The sequence below is a fragment of the Branchiostoma belcheri genome, unplaced genomic scaffold (genome assembly GCF_001625305.1).
Source record: "Branchiostoma belcheri isolate BF01 breed outbred unplaced genomic scaffold, Haploidv18h27 scaffold85, whole genome shotgun sequence".
In the NCBI taxonomy this organism is placed as follows: Eukaryota; Metazoa; Chordata; class Leptocardii; order Amphioxiformes; family Branchiostomatidae; genus Branchiostoma; species Branchiostoma belcheri.
Genome location: NW_017804520.1, coordinates 1253235 through 1275857, shown reverse-complemented (window position 1 = coordinate 1275857; position 22623 = coordinate 1253235). Strand labels below are relative to the sequence as shown.

Here is a 22623-nt window from a genome sequence, read left to right as displayed (position 1 = left end):
ATATTTATACAAGTGTGTCCTTCTAGTCATCCTGCTTTCTATCATGAGGTTGTTGATATTCTGGACATGCAGGGGTCATGCTGCATGGCTGGCTCCCGATGGGGCAATTATTACCATCTTCCTGGGGTAGCAACAAGCTGGGATTTAATGAAACATGGCCGTGCAGTACATCGTATTTCACAACATCTCTCAGGAGGCTCCGGAGCAGCAACACTGGAGCAGCAACACTGCCATATCACCAGGCGGGTGTTTTGGCATCTTTGAACATCCTTTTTTTTCAGCGGATGTATTCGACTTGGATACTTGGACTGCGTCTCTGGGCATTGAATACATTTACAGACAACGTCAACCACTTCTGAAAAATGTGCCAAATGACGTAAATGGTACAGATTTCCAAAGTTTTGGGGCCAAATTAGCCTTTCAAAAATATGGAATATAGCACCTAAAAATGCCAAAATTACCACCATCCCCACCCCTCAACTAGATTTTTCTTGCCTTCCATTTTCTAATCTCCAGGCAGATGTTGGATGGTAAAATCGTAACATTTTCTAGCTCCCAGTAGACTACTTTTTTCAAACAGCTTCCCTAGGATACAAAACGATTTGATTTTGCCCCCCAACATCTGCTTGGAGATTAAAATGCCCTCCACAGCATCTCTGCTTTATACATAAGTCAGGTCTGGCATTAATCCAGTGCCACAAAAGTCATCTGGGACACACCCACAAAGAGAGTAATGGCTCAGAAAAAGGTAAACCTGATTAATTATGCAGCCACCTAATTATTTCCTCATCCATTTCAACCAGACAATACCTGGGATGAAGCCGGCTTAGTTAAAGCACCTCCATGTTTTCTGGTGCATGGAAGCTTTTGTCTCTTACTGCTGACTTTCTGTTGCTACCTCAGGGGGTTAGTGTTCGTTATCTGGACCACTAGTCAAGTGAAGAGTTGCAAAATGGGTTCATTGAATACATGTAGATATACATGTACCTGTAGCTCTGATCTCTATAGAATAAAGGTACTTGCAGTGCATCTAATAGCACACATGTACTACTAGGCAGAGTTGACATTTTTATCAATGACACCCACCCGAAATTCAGTTTCAGGTTCAAGCATAGATTTTCTTCTCAAAACTGCAGGTGGGTATTTTCGGTCAGGACCTCTTGTTATACCTGGTATACCCCAAAGACCACCTCTTCATGTGGGTTCTTAATTCCCCAAGACCTCCCACATGACCAACCACACACATTTGCAATACCTGGCTGCTCCTACCCGACCAAGGAATAGGGTTTCCTCGTCTCCATAGCAACCAGGTGCATTCATTCAGGTGAGGTAAACACCTCCAGCTACAAACACTTACAGACCTCTTGACTAATGTAGTAATGGGGGGGTTTCTTTCCTCAGACACAAGGAGGTGTGTAGGATCACTCCTGTTGTGGTGAACTAAGAGCTCAAGGACATGTACACAGGGACTGTTTGCTTTAAATCTGTCGATACTAGCTTCTATGTTAAAAAAAGGTATTAGTATTAATAGTATTCATTATGTAGGAGCAGTGGGCATGGCATTGGAAGGCAGAGCTCATCCCTCTTTTTAGTTTTTCCCCAACTGACGTCAGGTACTCATTTTACACCTGGGTAGAGTCAGGAAAGTCCTGTTAAGTGCCTTTCTCAAGGGCACTTGCCAGGAATGCTAGGAATCGAATCCATATGATCTTGCCCAATAGCCTAACCACAAGGCCATCAATGCCACAGTGTTATACCGGTAGCTTCAACTGGTAAGGAAACTAACTTGTTCACATTTTAAACCCAGAAGGTCTTGGCATACTATAGTTAACGCTAGGTAAAGGCCTAGCCCATTGCTATTACATGATGTACTAGTAGCCTGAACAACTTCGCCAAGGTCAAAAACTCTTAGCTCCAACTTGACATGCCACTACACATTCTTTCCTTCCACGCTACTCTGACAAAACTTCAGGCTGTCAACTACAGATGCTTCAGCTGGGAGAAATACAAACTACAAAGCCAACAGTCGCTTGATCTTTTCATTGTTGTACTGCCACAAGTTGGTACAATGGTCATGTATTGATTCCAAAAGAATCAGCCAAACATGTAATATTTTGAACATCTGGTTTCTAATAGAGTTTATTACATAGTTCAAATAGTGTGTATAATTAGGCATAGCATCTTCTTGATTGCAGAGGTGTAATGACTTTAGGCTAACGCATCAAGCTCCCTCATATGTGGAGCTGCCAGCTTTCATGCAATCTGAAAGGACAAATACATGCTGATACTAATAACATATGTAATTTGTAATGTCTGGAGCCATGTTATGCGAGCTTCCCTCTGTAATGTATAATCTTCAACTGCCATGCACTGCTAATCCTTACTAATAGGTGGGATGGCGCTGGAAGATGTCAAATCCACTACAAAGTTTCATGTGGCCTTATAAGGCCTTGGCTGTCTGCCAACCATTCTCCCCCTAACAAGATCCTACCTCCCACCATGTCAAGTTGACCCATTCTCCAAATATAGGACAGAGATCATGTGGTAATATTATCTTTATGCAGTATATGTATTTGAAAATAGAGGAGGGGCAATACTGCATGCAAATTGCATGCACATATTCTAGTATTCTTTCCATTAATTTTGATCTTTTCTTTCTTTCTTTCCTTCCTTCCTTCATACTTTATTTCGATTTGTCTTTTTCTCTGTGATGTTGCTTCTGTCTTTTGTCTTCTGACAGGTTGCTCTGGTACCTTAAGACAAGAGACAGACATGGGGAGATGGTGCTCTTCCTACCCTCCAACTGACCTTACCTAATGGACCAGGAGACAAAACTATTTACTGTAAACGGATGCAAGTGGAGAAAGAGTAGGAGACTGACAGGCCGCAAACGGAACCTAACACCCTGGAACAGAGGAGTGATAAAAGATTGGCAGTTTGCGGCAAGCAAATATGTCAGAGGTACTCAAAAATGTCAGTCTAGAATGTGGTAGCATGCCAGGAATCTCTTCCATTCATCTTTTCTCAGAGAGGAATCTGGGTAGCAGCTCTGCAGAAGTCAATGTAACTTACTGTGAATTCATAAGATGCATTTTACATTTTTTGCTGTGGCCTCTCACTGCAAACCATCACACTGAGAACAGATCATGTCACCTTCCAATATGTTACCAGTTCTTCCATTGTCTCAACCCCTGAATCAAAGATACTGCAAAGGTGGTTTTCACCCTTTTCCCTGCTGCCTTTATCCATAAAATAAAGGCAAAATGGCTAAATTAATGTCAGTATTAAACCTGTACTAAAAGTTATAGACTCTACCAGGCTTTGGAGGTGGCTGGAAAGAGTAGAAATTGCACAAATACACTAGTGAGTGTTGATCCACTAAAGGAATAGTTTGCTGTACATTTTCTACCCTTTTCAGCTGCTTCAAACACGTTGTAGAGGCTATAAAAAAACTAAGTTCAACAAAACCACTGGTCAGCAAGTGATGTTGTGGACCATTGACCCGCAAACCCATGGAGGTGTCCACAATAGTTTATTTGTTCAAAGGTATTGATGACAAAGACCAATCTATAATTGTACAAGGCGGTAAGTTGACCAAAGTGTAAATAAGAGCTCTGTCTGTGGTCTAGTGAGGTGGATCTTGTGTCCACCTGATCCCCAGTAATCTAAGTCTGGAGCTGGCTGAATCTGCTCATGTGTGTGAGGTATATGTAGAGTAGGAAATTGAAACCTGTTATGTCGGGGCCTAATTGAGTTTCAAGGTTTGCATCTAAACACACCTCAGTGGATGTGAAAAGGCTCGTGTGTGTTCTGTGAAAGTTGATGAAATAGTACCTGTAGTCTGCCAAAGCTGGAGACTTTCAGCTTTCAGGATTGACACAAAATTTTGCCTTTGAAAAAGATGTTGTCTTAACTTTCTCAATGGCATGTCTTTCTTTTCGCTCATTGCCCTGACTTTTCCTAAGCAGGCTTTAGCAAGATTTAAACTGTGAAGGCTTCTATTCACTATTGTCTTCTCTATTCCTTGTACGTACGTCATACCTAGAAAGTTCCTGAAGGATACCAAGATTAGACCACCCCTCGTTTAAGGTATCCGATTTTCGTCTTCTGTTTGGGGCTAAATAGAGATATCGCTCGCCTTTCTCATGATTGGCCAATGCCGACCTTCCATTAAGCACGATTAACATTAGCCAAAGCAAATGATGTTGTTGTAGTAATAACAAACACGTCTATTGTTACTGCGACAATGAACCAGGTGTGTAGAAAGTGGAACAAGATGTAAACACCTGTCAAACAGCAAGAAAGGTGACCATCTCTGGTGCCAGACTTTTTTATGGCACTCTTAAGTGTGTGGCACCTCATAAAAAAGTCATGTGAGATCAAATTTGAAACGTAACAGGAATTCTGCCACCAGTATACTTGTAACAAAAAGACTATGAATATCTGTAGTTGGATAAGTTTCTAGCATTCAAAAGCTTCCAATGGTGGCCAAACAATGCATATGCTCAACATATATGTACATGTATGAATGTTAGGTGTACATGTATTAACAAAACACTATTCACAATCTGGTAGGTGTACAGAACAATAACCAGCGTACAATGTCACAGGCATAAACCAGAAGGAACCCAAGCCTTCACTGTTATTGCACGTTTCAGTGCCCTTCTTAAAGTCACAAAAACTGTTGAAGGTCTTTCACCTCATCGGTACAATAACCGACAGCCAGAGGGTTCAAGGGGCTGGCAAAAAGTCAAACATTTCTCTGTGGCACAACACAACCTGGCCTGATGTATAAACTGTGACAAAAGATAATGTAAACATGAACACTAGCATGTCACCTGTGTATATGAAACAAAGGCTCTACTTAAATGCTGAGGTTTCAAGACTCAAGTAGTGTAAACCTTTACTTTAACCTTTAGGTTATACTTTCCTTTGGAGCCATGCATAGGACTGTTGTATATAGTCCATATTGATCATATAAACATACTGAAAAGTACTGTTTCAATGGTTTTTGTTGTTCCTCTTAGAAGTTCTGGAAAAGACTTTCTATACAGTTTAGTGTAAGTTGGTTGTGGTGACCCCTATGCAGTTATTTTGCAGGGTGGGGGGTAGGGAGATCATTCTCAAAGGCCAGAATTAGTAATTGGTTGTAACAAAAAGCAACAAACTAATCTGTGGAAGCTGTATGTATCTGTCAAACCTATTCTTCAGGGAAAGGTTTAAATCCTTTTATCTTTACATTCCCTTCAACTGAGTTCAAGTTTAAAGCCACAAACACAGCAGGTCACCCCCACAAAGACACACAGGGTCCCAAGATGAAATGTCTTTATAAATCTGTGTGGAAATATGTGGCCATCAAAGCACTGCCGCCCTTCGATCAGACATATCCCATTGCGCTTGACAGGCACAGTTCTCCTAAGAGACCCACCAGCCATGACTGAAGTATACCTGACAAAGTTCTTGAGTTTCCCTTGGGAAGCACTCAAAGGTAAACTACATCGTTATGCTAGTTACCAATTACAAAGTTGATTCACTCATTGGGGATTATGTCTGGAAAGAAACCCACTTGTGTTCTCAGCAGTGGGATGGAGATCTGAGGAGACTGGATGTTGTTGTCTGCAGGAGACTGGGGTTCTGGCCTTTTCCAAGACCCCCAAGGAGATGAGGAAGCTGCCTAATTAGTGAACTTCACCTCTGTGCTGCATCAAAGCAGCTCTTTGATCTCATCACTGACAAAACCTTTTCAGATCCTAGACATATGATAGATGTACTCTGCCAAAAAGCCTCGCCAAAGTTTTAGAAAGAATACAAGGTTATCTATCAAAGACAATCACCAACAAGTAAAGAGTGCACCATTAGAAAAATGCCTTGAATGCTTTAAAAAATACCCTGACTGCTTTATCTGCTTTGAGACTTGTAAAAATCTTGAAAAACATGTGCACAACATAGACCTAGGCCATGCTTGGATATAGAAATGTAAAAAAAGTAAAAAAATACTACCTTCTGACGAACTTAGTAATATCCTTTCTGGGTATATTTTTTCATTCTTCCTCCTACTAATAGCTCCACAGGGGTATTGTAACCTTGTAGACAAATGCATACTAACAAAACTGGCTGAGCCAATGGAGTTAAACCCAGCCAATTTAGGGCCACTCATCCAGATTTATTTCCCCCCTTTCTCCGCTTGGTGTATCCTCGTAAACGACCAATTCCTCTTCCACGATCGGATGCGCACATCATTTGCAGTAAAGAGAATGATGTATTTGCCTATTAGTCCAAATGCAGCTCTGTGACACTGAAATGTATCACCCGTCAGTTTAATCCGACTATAAATGTGTTGTCAGTCCCCCAGTCTATAAAACAAAGTACAAAGCAAAGAGGATACTTTAAAGGGGTCTTTTCTTATAAGACATAGTACGGGAGCTGCTCTTTACAACCATATCTAAAGGATGGCAAATTGCGTGTGTAAATCTGGACAATACAACAAACCTGGGAGCACTTGTGTGATGGTTTGTACAGAACAAGAGAAGAGGAGAGAACATTAGGGTCGTACATTTATAACCGTTATACAATATACTGTAATGTTACATGCTACTACATGTATATACAGGAAATAATATGTACAATACATTATTCGGTCATAACAACAATACAATTGAAAGCAATCCACTTTGCTAGTTACATTGAGTATACCTTGACAGATGACTAGGATCACTAATGGCATCCAAGCTTGTTCATTAGTTAGAGAAGATCATACATTTCTGGCATTTGGTGCCAAATGGCAACCTTAGCAGGCTGAAGGTTAATTGATCGCTACTCTACTGGCAGTGAACTGATGGCAGCAAGGCTAGCATTCTGGCTTATCATTCCTGCCTACAGTAGAATAACACACAAATGCCCTTGAACCTCCTTGATCAAGATGAAAACACTGATACCGATAACGCTTCCCGGCACATTTCACCCTTCATGGCACTGACCAATGGTGGGATTGGCCTGTATTGTGCTTGTTGTTTGCGATAAGGAATGGCCCGGGATTAACTACGAAAAGCAAAGGATCAACTAAGATGGGGCCAATTGACCTTCTCTTATGGTCATGATGCCAGAGGACACCTTAGTTGGGCAGGGCATATCACTCACCATTGTAACTACCTTTTGTAGAGGGTTATTATGACATACATGTATGTGTAGCTATAGAACCTAGAAGAAGGGGTTTATGCCTACATTCTGTATCCATTTAAGTACTGATTGTTCCTTTTCCTCTTATAATTTGTATGGACTTGCCGATATGGACACTAAATTGCCCTGTAATTAATAAAAACAGTCTATCCATTATGTCGTTCAAAGTTGTTCACATCTCATTTAAACAGTATGCTAGCTCCCATTGAAAGAGACCAGCAACTGTTCACATTTTTTTTCCGAAAGGTTACATAAGCCTAATATAAGGTAAGCCAGTTGTTTCATTAGATCATTGGGAATTCCAACTCAGCTACTACAGTGCAGAGGATTTCCATAAAAGGAAAATCACATCTACTGCACAGCGAAGTCATGTCTACCTAATATGGCAAGACGAGAAGGAATAACAGACTGTTGTAGCTCGGTAATTTTGTTAAGAAATAAATGGAGCTCTCCCATTACATGGAACAGAAATCTTTCCATAGCTGCATCGGTGGCAGTAATAGGGCAGTGGAAGTCTGTAGAAGTAATCATTTAGCCGCCAGGCTTCAAAGGGGGCTTGTAGGAAGATTGAGAGGCATGTCGCTGTGGAGTGTTCTTCAAAGATCTGGCGGACTTGTAATTTTAGTGAACTCCAACTGGCTATGTCTTCTTTGATCCCAGTAGGGGATTTTCGTGTGAGCTATATATATGTTGGAAGAGACCATGTCTATTTGTCAGTGGCGTCATTAGGTTAGTCCAGAAGAACCATTAATCCAAGTAAGTGTAGAGTCTGTTGGACACAGTACTGTTACTGTAGCTGCGGCTTGCAACGTGGCAATGCGTTTTTCCCAGTAATTGCCTTAACATACCACAGATACTTGAAAAGCCAGTGACTATGGTTAGAAGCCGCCATAGCAGGCCCAAAGAGACAGGCTTTTGAGGGGCTTACAATGTTCTTTTTTCGCAGTGGTGGCGGGAAAAAGAAACCGAGTACCAAGAACTCAAATGCCACCAGAAAAGAAGCACATTATATACATATATATAAGCCTTTCGAGTTTAAAAGCCTGACTCAAAGCCTACCAAGAAGGTACAACTATGTTAGCTCTGTCCAGCACACTGGACACAAAATATCTCAGTGTGCAAGGCCTTGCACACTGAGATATTTTGTGTCCAGTGTGCTTTGGGTCTGGAATCCAGGCTAGCTCTATATAAAAAAAGCTTCCAAAACAGTAAAAATGCCATCTTATAGCTTATCATAATGTGAGGGTTTAAACTAATAGACACCTTGAGGTACTGAACTGCACGGTCATATAACAGCAAAAGTTTTAAAAGTACTAAAAGTATTTGTTCTTTCTGGACCATCAACTAAGTTGTAGGATTAAGCCTAGCCTCCTTGTCATGGGAAAGATCTCTCACAAGAAACATACAAGATGCCTCAAGGGATTCTTTGTAAACAAACCTATCTTGTCATTTTGGGAAGTTGTTGCAGTGTATGACAGGTAAGGTATATATTTACCTGGGCGTGACATGACACCTCCAGGCCCTGGTAGGTGTAACAGGACACCGCCTGTGGCATGACACCTTAAATGGTCTGCCTTGTGTAAATGTTGACTTTTTCCTGAACTGGCTCATCACTCAAAAAGTTGTAAACAATCAATGATTCCGCTGCAAGATAGGTTAGGCTGAAATCATTGACAGTATTTGAGGTATGAGAGTTATTTGGATCTAATCTCCAATCTCCAGATGTATCAGTAAGGCTTGTTGTGTCAATTTGTGGGCCTTTTGAGTGAGTGAGGGCCCTTTGAGGCTTTTTCTGCATTTCTAAATCTTTGCCTTCTATGCGGTCTGTATTTCTTTCCGTTCACCTACTAAGCCAATGTGCCAATGTTTTTCATCTCTCTTTTGAGGTCTGCATTTTTGTGTACAGAAATTGAGAAAGGCCACCAAAGCTCCACTAAAAAAACAAGCCCGGTGATACATCTGCTTGGAGCTTAATTTGGAGGTGACCTTTATCAGTACAATATCATGGGTGACTAGGCAGGCTGGAGGCAGTGGGGTTGAAATCCTGTCCCATTACATGCCAAAATGAGCTTTTTGAAAGCATTCCGCCCACTGTAAATGAACAGCTAGCAGAGTATAAACTGAATGTACCTGTACTAGCAGTAGTATTCATGTTCTTACATCCTGGCCTATTACATAACTACATGGCGATGCAGCAGGGGCTATATACAAGAAACTGTCCTCAGTACCGTACTACAGTACTACTACTGCTGGCATTCTTTATATTGAACATTCAATTGAAATAGAAAAAAAAAACTTGTTTTTCTTCATTCCATTGCTTCTCTGATGTGTTGCTGCACCAAGATTTGACATTGAGTTGGAAGTATTTGGTGGACAAATATATCTGTCCTGCAGTCAAGGACATGGAAACTACGCAACACAATTTCAGCGATAAGAATTTCTGTAGTCAACTCGAGCAAATGAAGTCATAAAAGCTTGGAAGGAATATTTACTACCATTGTTATGAACAGCCTTTGTCATTAATTTTCTTTTCATACCCTGAATTGCATCTATTTTCACGCCTCCCTGGCTGAAATGTACACTAGAATGACCAACAGAGAAGTGCAGACTACACAACTTGGTGCTGTATGGACACTGCAAACATTCCAATCGCAAATCAAACGGGATCCTTTTTTGATGTGATAATTTTCCTAACACTTACTTGCCAAGTCTGCAACTGATTTACAACATACAAGTGACAACTACAAATACTTAACTTCTTCCCTGTTCAGCCTGTCTGTTATAACTTATAGACCCTAACAGACATTTTCTGCCATCTAAGCAGTTTTCTAATGGCTTTTAGATTGTAACAGAGGCTTTTCCCTGTTGTCATTGACAACCACATGAATAACAATTCAGTAAAACCGATGTACTATACGGGCAGTCCCTTTTGATTTGGTTCACAAAAAAAATGCAGGAAGGGTTCAAAGAGAAACTGATGGGAAGGCATGGTGATTATTCCCCAAGTGGTCCTGGAAAACCTATTATTTACCCAGGAATTCTACAAAGAGATGGAATATTGAATGGCTCTGGGGGGTCTGTTTAGCCAGCTCAAATATTCTTCAGATTGGGAAATAATAGGCTTGTGGGAATACCATGCTGACAAACAGCAGGTTAGACACAGTGGGATGTTAGCTATGCCCCACCCTAGAGAAAAACTCCTGGGCAGTTGGCATGTAGAAAATGTTGGTCACTTTGGTCATCCAGTGACCAGGACAGGTCGTGGCATGAGCCTGGACTGGGTCACTCACTCTTCTCACTCTCAGCGAGTGTGTGGTTCAAGGCATGTTTAACATCCAAGGCATTCCTTGCAACTGATAAACACTGAGGCTCATCTTTCATTTCCTCCTAAACCCACAAGTGATGAAGTGGGAATCGAACCCCTCACCCCTAGTTCTCCATGTGTGTGGCAGTGTTTTCTTAGCATTTCTGGTCATCCTGTATATGGGTAGAGGCTCATGTGTACAGCTTTCCCAAACCCTCCTTTCATGGGACTGTGTTGACATAAACAACGCATGACAATGCTGCAACTATTTAGTCTAGAAACACAAGCAGTCACCCCTGTTTTCTCCCGTCCTGCCCTGTGGCCATACAAAACTCTGACAGCCGAGAGGGGCGAAAGCTCAGGTGTTGTAGGGACTTTGGAGAAATAAACACACGGGGCAACCCCGGGCAAAACAACAACAGAAAACTTCAAGCAAAACATGTAAAAAAGAAAATAAAGGTAAATAATGCACAGTGAACTCATTCATGTATACCCATTACTTTGTTTTCCCAAAACACTTTTTAAATGTTGTTGCTGCCAATGTCAGTGATGCAGTGCCTGTGGTATTTATTTCCAAGCAGATCTTTGGCGGCAAAATTATGATGGTTTCTGACAGGGGAAGTGTGCTCAAATCTTGGGCCATTCAAAAACTGTCACAATTTCGCCTCAAAAGTCTGCTTGGAGATTAGCCTCTGCCAGACTCCTTGGGTTGCTACAAAGGGTAAAATTGGCCAACCCAGGGTGGCCTACATGTATGTACTTCTTCCAATTGACCAGCTAACTCCCCAGGCAAACTTGCCTATTTGGTCAATTTCTACTAGCTGTATATTTTCACAGTAACCCAAGCAGTCTGGTGGAGACTTAACTGAGTGATATGTGTCTTGAAAAATTCATAGTGAAGACTGGGAACTGTCTGGAAGTGGTTTGGACAGCTAGCAAAACTTGTTCCCCCTGATATCATAATTTACAACCTTAGCGAGAGAATGAAATGAGACGGAGGGAGTGAAGTGCTGCTTGATTTATGCGGCAATCACTGGTGTTGTGTTGTTCCTGCAAATGTAGGTTAGTGGAATTCCTGTGATATTCAAAGCAGATGTGCGTGAAACCCACACACATGGTACGGAAGGATGGGCGTGGGACTGGGTCAGGGGCAGATTAGCATAATATTTATGTAAACAGCATGTATAATATACATTTCAAGAGCGATGTGTATTCGGAGAAAAATAAACAAAACACAGAAAAACAGGATTTCCTTCTGTGTGTTAGGTATAGCACCATACAGCTACATACAGTTCGACAAATGATATGACTTTGGGTCGATAATTTTTCCACGTCGCTAGGCTAGCTGAACTTGAGAAGTCACTTACCGGCGAAAACTTGGAACCAGCCGGCGGCTCTGGCGATCCTACTGGTGATGAGTTCGTCCACACAGCACGCCAAGAGCGCGGTGAAGGAGATCAGGATCATGAACCCGCAGCCGATCCCGACCAGGACGGTACAGATCTGCCAGGACATGCTCGGGATATCGTAGAACGTGGCGTACCGCCCGCACTCCTCCACCACGTACGGGTCGCCCTCCTTGCCCGGGGCCGGGTAGTTGCACCGCCGAAAGGTCCCGAAGTACGCTGGCTTGCCCAGCGTGTTGCCCTCCAGCCAGTAGGGCAAGTAGAACCCGGCACAGCACAGTCCCGTGGAGCACAGCGACAAGAAGGACCACACAATCCCGCAGTTTGATAAGCTCGCAGCGCCCATAGTTGAATCTCAGTTCCGCGGACGGTGCACTAAAACGTGAAAACTACTCCCGAAAATTTCCCCAGATACCCGACGCCGGCTCTCTAGTCTTGTCGATAAATTCCGCGCCGTACTTCAAACACCGACGGTACAGGACTCCCCCGATCCGGCTCGCTGAGCTCACAAGGTCAAACCCAACGTGGACAGACGGGCAGGGATCCAACTTCCGCTTCGAAATGACAGCCAGGCAACGTTACCGACGTGCACGGGTTCGAATCCCGCTGGCTAATGAGTCAGCACGCGCTCGCTATCTATATATACATCCGCTGAGTCGTTCCACGGAAGCGATCGGTGTTTGCAAAAGGCAGTTGTACTTCCTTCCCCCAAACAAATCCACGGGATTTTGGATTGATCTATCCAGGCGGCAGCGATCACGTTCTTCTGAGCTACACAAGCTCACACATTCCTCCACATGGCCCAAAACACGTGCCCACTTCACTCTACCTTATATCAGCTCACAGCGCAAAGAAAACTCCGGCTCTTTCATTCAATACGGCCCGGTAATTTGCGACGGGTCACCCCCACGAACCTGCGTCATTTGTCATTCAGTAAAGCAGACTTCACCAAACCCAGCCTAGTCCAACCGGTTGTCCCAAGTCCTCTGAGACCTTCTTGTAACCACAGGGTATCACTTTTCTCCTTCCCCGGGCAACAGCACGAAAACACAGCCAGAGGACTTTCCTCTCTTCACCCAGTGAAAGAGGCGGGTTTAAAAATTCGTGTTGTTGAGCGTTTAGCTCCGCCTCCTCGCCTGCAGACCAACCCCCAGCTCGGCTTGAGTCAACAACAACCTGGCGATCAGACAAGACCCACCGCGCGCACGCTTTTGACGCCAGACAAAGGACCCTCACCTGATTACCATTGCTAAATTGCTAAGAGGCTGGAGATAATGACCGCGAGCGACGACAGGGGGTGAAACTGGATATGGTAGAAAAACAAAAGCAACGTCTCTGCAATGTCGGCGCTTGACTTTCGCCTCTGTTCATTAGCAGTATGATACAAAGTGGTCCTTTCCTTTTCGTCACATACGAGTACCACTTACACAATGGCATAAAAAGCTAAAGCGATTGCAACCAAGTGAACGTAATGTTGCAAGTAAATCAAATGTGCGAATTTGAGTGCTAATTTTATATACACATATTTTGTTTACGCCTTTCAAGCGGAAGTTTTACAGTGAGTTTGTTGTCAGACAGAAACCACAAACACAGAGGGCAACCTTTGACGTCATACAAGTGACCCGTCTGCAGAAAAATAAAATTTGATGCCGCCTGCAAGACATAACAGTTATCATAAGCAAGACGACGCTTTGCCCTCCTTGGTTTTTGTAACCTCCTTTCTCAAACACATACTTTGAGATTAAAGGCCATTTTTTTGGTTTTGAGTTAAGTATTAAAGGCAAACGTAAACAGACATTAAACAAAACCTAAAACATGTTTTTTTTTTTTTACATTTTACCCTTGTACAACTACACGGATGCATTGATGAACCAAGGGAGTTTCAACCTCCTTGGATAAATCATGCGATTTATTCCTAACTCAAAAACCCTCATAAATTCAGCACGGATTAAAAGCGACCTCTAGCAACCTTGATATTATTGCAGAAAAATGTCGCTAGTTATTCTGCACCAGGATATATGGCGATGTTTCATAGGGTCACGATTGTGTTTAGCGTAAATTTAGAGTATGAACCATGCAAGGAGAAAATTGTTTGTTTTTCAAGGTAACGTTCGTTGTATTCATTTTTGTGTCTTTTATTTCGTAGCTATATGAAAATCCATGTACGAGTACGTGCATCGTGAGCGTCAATGTGGTTTTCTTCTCAATAAAGAATCTCTAAAATCTATTGTGATAGTTAACTGAAATTACTGAAAGATACAAACAAAAACAAGCCTGTTGTGTGAAATCAAAAAATTTAATCACATCGGTAAACCTAGTTCTTTACGTATGTATACACAGCGGTACTATAGCCACCAGGGCTATAAAATGCTCAAGATTATATATAATTAATAAATCTTTTGTTACCATATCGTTAAAATTTCAAAGTTTTAACTTAAAAGAACACTTAAGAAGTTTCAAAATTAAGAACAGTTGTTCCAGCTCTGGTTCTCTCCTCTAATCAAACAATAGCTAGATCAGGACTGGAAACTAGACTTGTAGTACATGGCAATGTACTAGGCACATGGCATTTGTTTCTTACAAATCGAAGGTATGAAAGCGTCATGTTAGACGTCCCTTCCTTCGGCGTTCTTTGCATTGAAGAGAAATGCAATTATCCCACCTGTAAACACATAAAAAGAAGAGAAACGCCTTGTCAGTGTCATGAATAAATTTGACAAGACCAATGACAATTCAATTCTATGCATGCCGCTTTGCGCTTGAACAGATTTATGTCAAGTATTAACATCATACTACTAGTACATTTATGTTATCATGAAAGAAGATATGTATACTTACTGACAGCCGTCATGCTCGATACGAGACTGAACATGCCGAACCAGCCCAGAGCGGACATGAGAGCCGACGTGATGATTCCGCCAGTGATAGACGAGACCAACTGTGGTGCAAAAGTAACAGAGAAAAAGACGTCAGAATCTAACATAGATGATTTTAGAATGCAGCATAGTTCTTTCTTCACAACCACATACCGCCTGTCATCTTCATCAGGGCAGCATGACGACTGGATTGCTTCGATGATCTCAATTAGGTTTATACTTTTTTTTTTAACAAACTAAGGCGGAATGCAATATAACGTTATACTAGTATGTAGGAGAGAGAGTAAACTTACACCAGAAGTGAAGACCAGTCCATAATTAACTGCAACATAGTCTGGACCAAACGTTCTGTAGAGCGAAGAGAGGCCATCGTAAGACTATTATAGAATTTCGGCTGATTGTACCTATTTCAGGGAAGGCTGTTAGAAAACGAGTGCCAATCTGGTGAAGGTAAGCATCGATAGTCCTTTATCACTAATTATATATAAGTTATACATTTTTTAAATACTCTGATTTACAATGTTTTTAGTTAAATTACATGTATACTTGAGCTTGCAGCCTGGGTGCCATCCGATTTTTAACGGCAATTTTTTTTCGGGGTTGCCGTTACATATCGAATGACACCCAGGCTAGATACTTGTTGATACTAGAGAAAAAAAGAAGTAGTCCTCACTTGGCCGTCGCTGTAGGAAACAGTGAAAAGTTCCCACAGAAGGACCCGAAGATGCCGCACACCCAGATGAAGAACATGACCTTTGACCCCACCCCGGCGTCAGCTTCGTCAGGAACGGCGAATAACGTCATGATGAAGAAAATCATGGACGTGCACAGACCCATCAGGGATACCTGGGGGGGGGGAGAGAAATTCGTTAGTCTGAGACTATCAAACACCCATACATACACGCTAACTTATAGTTTTGTTATTACAACTAATATGGCAAGACGTGGTGACAAAACACTCGGGCGCTCAAGCTTATGTTATGCTCTCATCATTCAAAACAAATGACATTACAAAAGTACAACGTTACTTCTAGCTAAAAACTGCGCAAAGGAATTGTGTGAAGCTTGCTTTTTGAGACAAAATTACAGTTGCATTTTACACCAAAACGCATACGACTCCCTATATATATTGACCATCCAGGTCAGTCTGCGCTGTATAATCCCTTACTTTAAAGGAGAATCTGTCTGCCAGCCAGCCCCAAAACGGTCTCCCCACGGCGTTCAGTACGGCCGAGAACGCGCCCACCAGGGCCAGGAAGTGGTCGTCTTCGATCTTCGTCTGGCCGAAAGCCTGTGGAAAAACATGTGCACGTGATGATGACTGAGCACCGATAACTTTTTCTTCTTCATTTGTGGCACGATCATGAAGTTTAAGGAAAGAACGCTTGACTGAAAACGTGAGCTCAGTCGCTCTGTCTTATTACTAAGGTTTTCAGTACCAAGGAGATAGCCACCCCACCACATGGCCATGACAGTCGCCATCGAATTCTTCGTCAGTCATCCTCAACAGAGGTGAAGCAACTGCGTTTTCTAGGAGCATGATGCTGTTTCTAGCTATTAATCTATACCTGTGCAATGCGGCTTCGCTAAACCTCGCGTATGAAGACCGCAAATCACCTCCCACGGCATTTACTGTATATGTAAAACACGGCGCTGTGGCAGACTATATTTTCAGTACCAAGGACATAGCACCCCAACACCTTGCAACGATAACGACAAAGTAATCAAAACTACTACCAAAATGAAAGGAATTGTACCTTCCACTACGTTGATATGTAACAGTAAAGCACGGCGTTGTGACTGACTGTACTACTGGGGGTATATATTTTCAGTACCAAGGACATAGCTACGAGTTACTAAGCACCACCAACATCTCGCAACAACAACGATAGAGGAATCAAAACCACTACCAAAATTAAAGGATTTGTACCTTCCACAGCGTCGATATGAACAGCACGGCGTTTCCGTTCATAAAGAACATGAACCACAGCATGTAGAACTCCCGAGTCTTCAGCATCTGTCCGGGGGAAAGGGACCTAGGTCTGACCTGGGCAACTTTCGGCGCGAATCTTTCGTCCCTGGAGTCTTCTTGGATGTCCAAGTCGTCATTCTGACTACCTTCAGGTTTCTGTGCTAAAGGGGCCACTTCTTCGGGATCGGCCTGGAGCTGTGTACAGAGGGAACTGTAATTAAACTATCTAATATCTATACAACATGCTATGTCTGACGTTTCGAATAAAGACGCTAGGTGGCGTCTATAAACAAGAAGCTTGACAAACTCTTGCATTGGTGTATCCAGAGTGAAGGTACAAAATTATCTACGCACCTTTTCTGGGGGATCTACAATCATGAGCGCTCCTATGAGTTGAATGGCCGCGTATGTTCCACCCAGCAACAAGAAACATGTGGGTACCTTGTCCAAAATCTCGTCATCATCGAAATACCTGTACCAAGGGGGGAATGAATGGTGGATAACGATTATACATGAACATAGTGCTGTTATCAGCCAAATCTTGTAAATGCTAGATACGTGAACATAATTTATGCCATTTCAATATGTTTTACTAAATGTGTAAAAACTCTGCATACGTTATAGTGATATTTCTGTCTAGATCTTAGTATGGAATGTGTTTAATCCAGATGACGTACTTGGAGCTTGGATCGTCGGGATCCTCCACGTGTGGGCTGAGGTTGTTGGGATTGAGGTAAGCCGTCTGGACCTGGTCAAAGATGAAGGACCCTCCGCCGAACCCGGCCAGAACTAGACCGTTCACCAGACCTTTCCGCTCAGGCATCCACTAGTGGAGGTACAACAACGGACGTCAAACTGATAGTCTAAGGGTTGCATTATACAGCGCACATCGAAAGGATGGAGCATGGATGTGAACAGATTTAAAGATGATCTGCGTCGTCCATGTTTTGGTGTTCTGATTTCTTGTATAGGGAATTAAAGCTGATCAACTGAACTGGAATTAGACATACAGGTGCTCTGTGATAACTGGAATGCCATCATGGCATCGGTCAATAGAAAGCATATTAGTTTTATTTTACATTAGTTTTATTGTATGCATACTATATTAGAATAATAGAACCTTGGAAGTTGGGGATACTTTTTTCTTAGAATAGATACAACACTTGGGCGACTGGGCCAGGGGTATCGAATTCGAAGAAAGTCTGAGGCCGGGCCCCATTATATCCTAGTCGTAAACTAGTACTTACTTTCATAGCACAAGCCAAGGGCGGCGCATACGCTATGCCGATCCCAAGTCCGAACATCAGACCATACGTCACCAAGATGGCGTAGATGGAATGAGTCACGGTGAAGTACGTCAGAACAACCCCGGCACTACATGAGGGAGGAATGTAACACCGCTTTGTTCGTAAGCTCGTCCATTCATTTTTTTCTCTTAAGGAAAAGAACCCAACACACGACAAGAGTTGGCGCAAAAACACGCATGAAATATGAGCTGGATATCAACACATGCTTGGAGATTCGTTTTTCTTTAGCTCCGTATTTATGTTTACCAAAGGAAAACATATATCGTTTTTCTACTTTCCTCTTCTTCTTCTCCAAACAGTGACCTCTGACCTGACTTAACCAGACTGTCTCTCACCATGGTAACTGGTGTTGGGTTACATAATGTTGCAATTTTATAGTAGGATGTATTTAGATTCCTGTCACCATATACATGTATGTTGATGTGTTTGAGTAAGAATTAACAGAGCAGAACATATGCGAATGTAAACATTTAATATGCATTTGCTTTGCAAATTTTACTTTTCTAGTTTGTGCCCACCTCATGAACCATCCACCGAGCAGAGCCGTCCACCTCGGCCCGATCCGCCGGGAGATGTACCCGCCTACAAACATGCTCAGCCCCTGGCCGGCGCCTTGCAGGGAGAACACCCACACAGAGACCTGGATGAATGGAAACCATTCACTACACGGAATACGATATTTCTGCATACCTTAAGCTATTGCATCTGTTTACTAAAGGTAAGGGTAAGATTACTAAGAATCCGAATTTCGTAATGCGAAAGTCTACTTAAAAACGGAACCTTCAAGGTGTGCTAAAATATTGGATTTCATAAAGTATTTATTCTACGTTCTTGCTCCGAAGTCATGATATTGAATTTTCTTTATTCTGTAAATAAACCATTCAATTATATTCTACTAGTTGTCAATCCTTTCAGTGTGCCGATATGTAAAATTATACAAAAATGTTTAGATCTTATAAACTGTAGTGTTGTAGTTGTAGTTGTAGAAGAACTTTCAAAAGTCCCCGTACTCTTGCTGTACCAATACTTATTGTACATTATCCTGGATTCCAGACTAGTATCGGGAGGTTAGCCGTTCTAGGGCCGGCCAAACTCCCCCTGGGCTCAACTCCCCCGTAGCGGTAATTTAGGCAGGCGGGCGAAGGGCTCTTGGCTGCCGAAGGAAAACGGCCAACGGCCCGATACTAGTCTGGCACTCATGGTAATAGTACATATCTTCCCCCTACATTACAAGACCTTTGACCCAGTCACGAGCTCTTCACAAGACGCTGACATACTGAGTTCAAGGGTCTCACCTTGTACGTTAGGTCTGGAGGTGAGGATCTCAGCCGAATGTACGATGTCAAATACGGGTTCATGTTCCCTGTGAACCGGTAATAAAATGTGATGATTTTGACTGCTAGCACTAGTTGTAATGTAACTAGTAGTAGTAGTAGTAGCAGCAGCAGCGGAACTAGTAAAATGTAGGGGTTGTGGGGGGTTGTAGTATTAGTACACTCTTTTGCAATTTGCCACTCTTTTCACTGTTGATGGAAAGGGCTAAGGTTAGAAAGTCCCATTCATATCTATTCCCAATATAATATTTTTAAAAACTTTTATGACATATTTTGATTTGAGATTACAAGCACCAAACATTTGAATGTATAGCTTGTCGTGCTGTTTTCTTCTCTTTTATAATCCACAATTCTATACTCGTGATCTATTGACAGTGCTAAACTGTACAAGGTATGGGTATGGGTTTACTATACACTCAAATCACTTTTATTCTGAGAGCGACTGTACGTAAACGAATGACTACACATGTATATATGACAGTCAGACTCCATTGATTAAACAAGATTAGACGAGATATGGAGCTATAAATACGTACCGAATGTGTAGATAGTACCGAGGGTGAGGTGGACTAAAACTCCGCCCAGTACCGCGATCCAACCTCGGTATTTTCCCAGAGACGTGGCCATAGTTCTCTATATCCAGGAACGGGCTAGCAATGTTCTGATTCAGACTTCCGTAATACAAAAGATGCCGGTTGTTACACCTTACACATGGTGTCAGCTGGCCATATGTAAACCACAGTCACCTCTGACGCCGTATACGTAAGATCTTAAACCAGATTGTGGTAGAATCAACTGCCGACAAGCCTTGTAGTTTTACACGGAAACACGACGAAAGCTGGATTTTGCACGATTGTCCCAAAAACTGTCGGTAGTTTGCTGTCAACCGATCGTACGATCGCACGAGACAGGGGAAGAGATATACACGGGGTCAACCTTTCGAGTATGCAAATGAGCCACAGGTAACACCGATCACATGACAGGGTACATTCACCTGTGACGTAAAAAGGTCTGCAAACGTTGGGGTAATGCATTATATATTTCCACTCTCGCCAAGGTGATCGATTAAGGATTGGGTGGAAAAGACCTCGGCGAGCTAGTGTCGAGTGTCTGCTCCCTGTCATACATGCGACTCTCACCGTGAGTGTGGGGTGGGCGGGGGGGGGATTTATTTTCGTCCCGCTCATTTCCGTCCAGCCTTCTCCTTTCTTGCGTCCTCTACCCTAAAGACAGTCTGGGTACTGAGCATTATGGTCGACTTGGGGTTATTCCCTACCCCAGCCTTTAATACTGGCCTTGACTAAACATACGCGACCTATACCCGAGGACCTATCTCTAGCTGTTGCTCTTTTTCCTCTTCCTCGTCCACCCCTCTATTACTTATTACCTCGACCTGGCGGCTCATACTCGTACCTCCCGACGTAACGTTTCACCCGCCAGTGCTTGCGGCATCGATGGCCATTTGCCAGGCGTGGGCCTCCCATGACGCTGCCGGTCAAGAACTTGAATTTCCCCGCCTACCCTTAAAGAAACCATCAGTGTGTCTACATCATCTACCCTGACGCCCGGTACTCGCCGCGCCGAGTTCACGTCGCTCTAATTACCAGGCTACTCACGAGACGGGTTGTACGCTAACCCCGCTACCTTCTCTCTGTCACCCAGCTTCACAAAACTGATGAAGTATGAGGGGGTGGTCACATGGCCTGACATCTCGCTCAACAAGAGTCTCGCGAGATGTCAGTCCATTGTGACGTAAGTGGGAATAATTATATATTTCCACTCTCGCCAAGGTGATCGATTAAGGATTGGGTGGAAAAGACCTCGGCTACGCTACAGTGATCGGTTGCCTTAACCCCTGTCATAGGCTCACTCTCAAACCTCTTCCTCATTTAATATCCCCCAATCCTTATCCTTCCCATTCCTTACCCTCTCCTCTCCCATTCCTTACTCTAAGTGTCACGTAAGGCAAAGACACTCAGTAGGCCAAGACACACCATGAGAGGGTAGTCTTCTTTTCTTTTATTCAATCCCGATTTAAAGTCTGTGGAACTCGCCCGCCTGGGGCACAAATACTGAGTCCCCGAACTGTAGTCACTGAGCCCTCACTCGCAACAAGCTTGCCAGCAGTTCTTGTACTACTGGCCGTGGTCCGTAAAGGAGCGGGGCCCGTTCCAGACCCATTTACCCACTGGATAGCCGACACCTTCTCTTCCCAGAGCCTCAGTGGATCAAGGGCTACTTGCGCCTGCTTTCCAAAACTGGGATGATGACGGTATACGTGATGCTGGTATCATGCATACACACATGTTTCTAAAGCACTTCAATCTTATCTCATCCTCAAGTGTACCCCAAACTCTCGGGTAGGGGTACATCTCCTTCGGTTTCTCTAATCTAAAACGGTAACCCTTCCGTTTACTCAAATATGTCGGCTACCTTAAGTAAATTTAGGTCTGGAGGGGCCCTCGCTCGCTTCCCGGGCCACGAGCCGAAGCTATATGGTGGCGGCAAACCTATTGGGGAAAGCACGCACGGTCCACGAGTTAGGGCTTAGCCAGCCATAAAATGCCAAAACTAGGTAGCTATCTCAAATACATACAACCGAAAAATTGTACTACTCAAAGCGCCTTCCTATGCGTTTACGGTACGCATCTCCATACGACGTACAAAACAAAGAAAAATGACCAATTGCAAGGCCAAACCAAAAGGTCAATGGCTAAAGGAAGACGACCGAAAACTGTCCCACCGTCTCCCCTTCCTGCTATAGATAGCCTTTATGGAAGACGACCGAAAACTGTCCTATTGCCACCCTCTGCTATCGGTTGTCGCTATGAAAGACGACCGAAAGCTGCTCTACTGCCTCTCCTCCTGCTGTCGGTAGTCGCCAAGTGACCAAAAGACGATCAGAAGACTACCGAAATCTGCCCTCCATCTCCAACCCCCCTTGAGGTTGTCGGAAACCTCCACGCATAGGGAGAGCGAAACTATTCAGTTTCCCATCTAACTCGAGATTGTCCAACAACCTCTATCCCCCGGGAAAGCGATAAACCATAAAACTGTCCAACAGTTTTCCGCAATAAATTTTGAGACTGTCCGACAGCCTCTACCACTACTGACCCTGACCTTCAGTTTCTCGCTTCGAGATTGTCCAACAACCTCTATGCACCAGCAAAGCGATATGCCATGCGTAAAACCGTCTAACAGTTTTACGCACCAAATTCTGAGACTGTCCGACAGTCTCTAACACTTCT

At 43.2% G+C, this 22623-nt stretch overlaps 2 protein-coding genes across 2 annotated transcripts in view; both read right to left on the bottom strand.

Annotated features, from left to right (window-relative positions):
• LOC109487075 (lipoma HMGIC fusion partner-like) overlaps positions 1 to 13315 on the bottom strand; it is a 53646-nt gene extending 40331 nt beyond the window's left edge. Inside the window, exon 1 of the mRNA XM_019791035.1 lies at positions 11848 to 13315. Coding sequence (XP_019646594.1) covers positions 11848 to 12232 — 385 coding nt within the window. The 5' untranslated portion in view covers positions 12233 to 13315. The remainder of the gene's footprint in view (positions 1 to 11847) is intronic.
• A 55-nt stretch (positions 13316 to 13370) lies between these two features.
• Positions 13371 to 19409, bottom strand: LOC109487069 (oxalate:formate antiporter-like). The gene is made up of 11 exons (XM_019791020.1): positions 19337 to 19409; positions 18560 to 18681; positions 17982 to 18108; positions 17412 to 17560; positions 17089 to 17206; positions 16693 to 16929; positions 15931 to 16053; positions 15436 to 15608; positions 15056 to 15110; positions 14725 to 14824; positions 13371 to 14548 (listed from the first exon to the last, which is right to left on the bottom strand). The coding sequence occupies exons 1-11, from the start codon at positions 19397 to 19399 to the stop codon at positions 14493 to 14495; spliced, it is 1323 nt and encodes a 440-aa protein (XP_019646579.1). The 5' UTR covers positions 19400 to 19409; the 3' UTR covers positions 13371 to 14492.
• Positions 19410 to 22623: the final 3214 nt, after the last annotated feature.

What these genes read in the sequence shown, in the direction of transcription:
- LOC109487069 (XM_019791020.1), bottom strand. Translation starts at nt 19,399, where the DNA reads ATGAACCCGTATTTGACATCGTACATTCGGCTGAGATCCTCACCTCCA. An exon ending in CTCGGTGGATGGTTCATGAG is followed by an intron (nt 18,109 to 18,559) that starts GTGGGCACAAAC and finishes TCCCTCATGTAG; the next exon opens with TGCCGGGGTTGTTCTGACGT. An exon ending in TCATATCGACGCTGTGGAAG is followed by an intron (nt 16,054 to 16,692) that starts GTACAAATCCTT and finishes GTTTTTCCACAG; the next exon opens with GCTTTCGGCCAGACGAAGAT.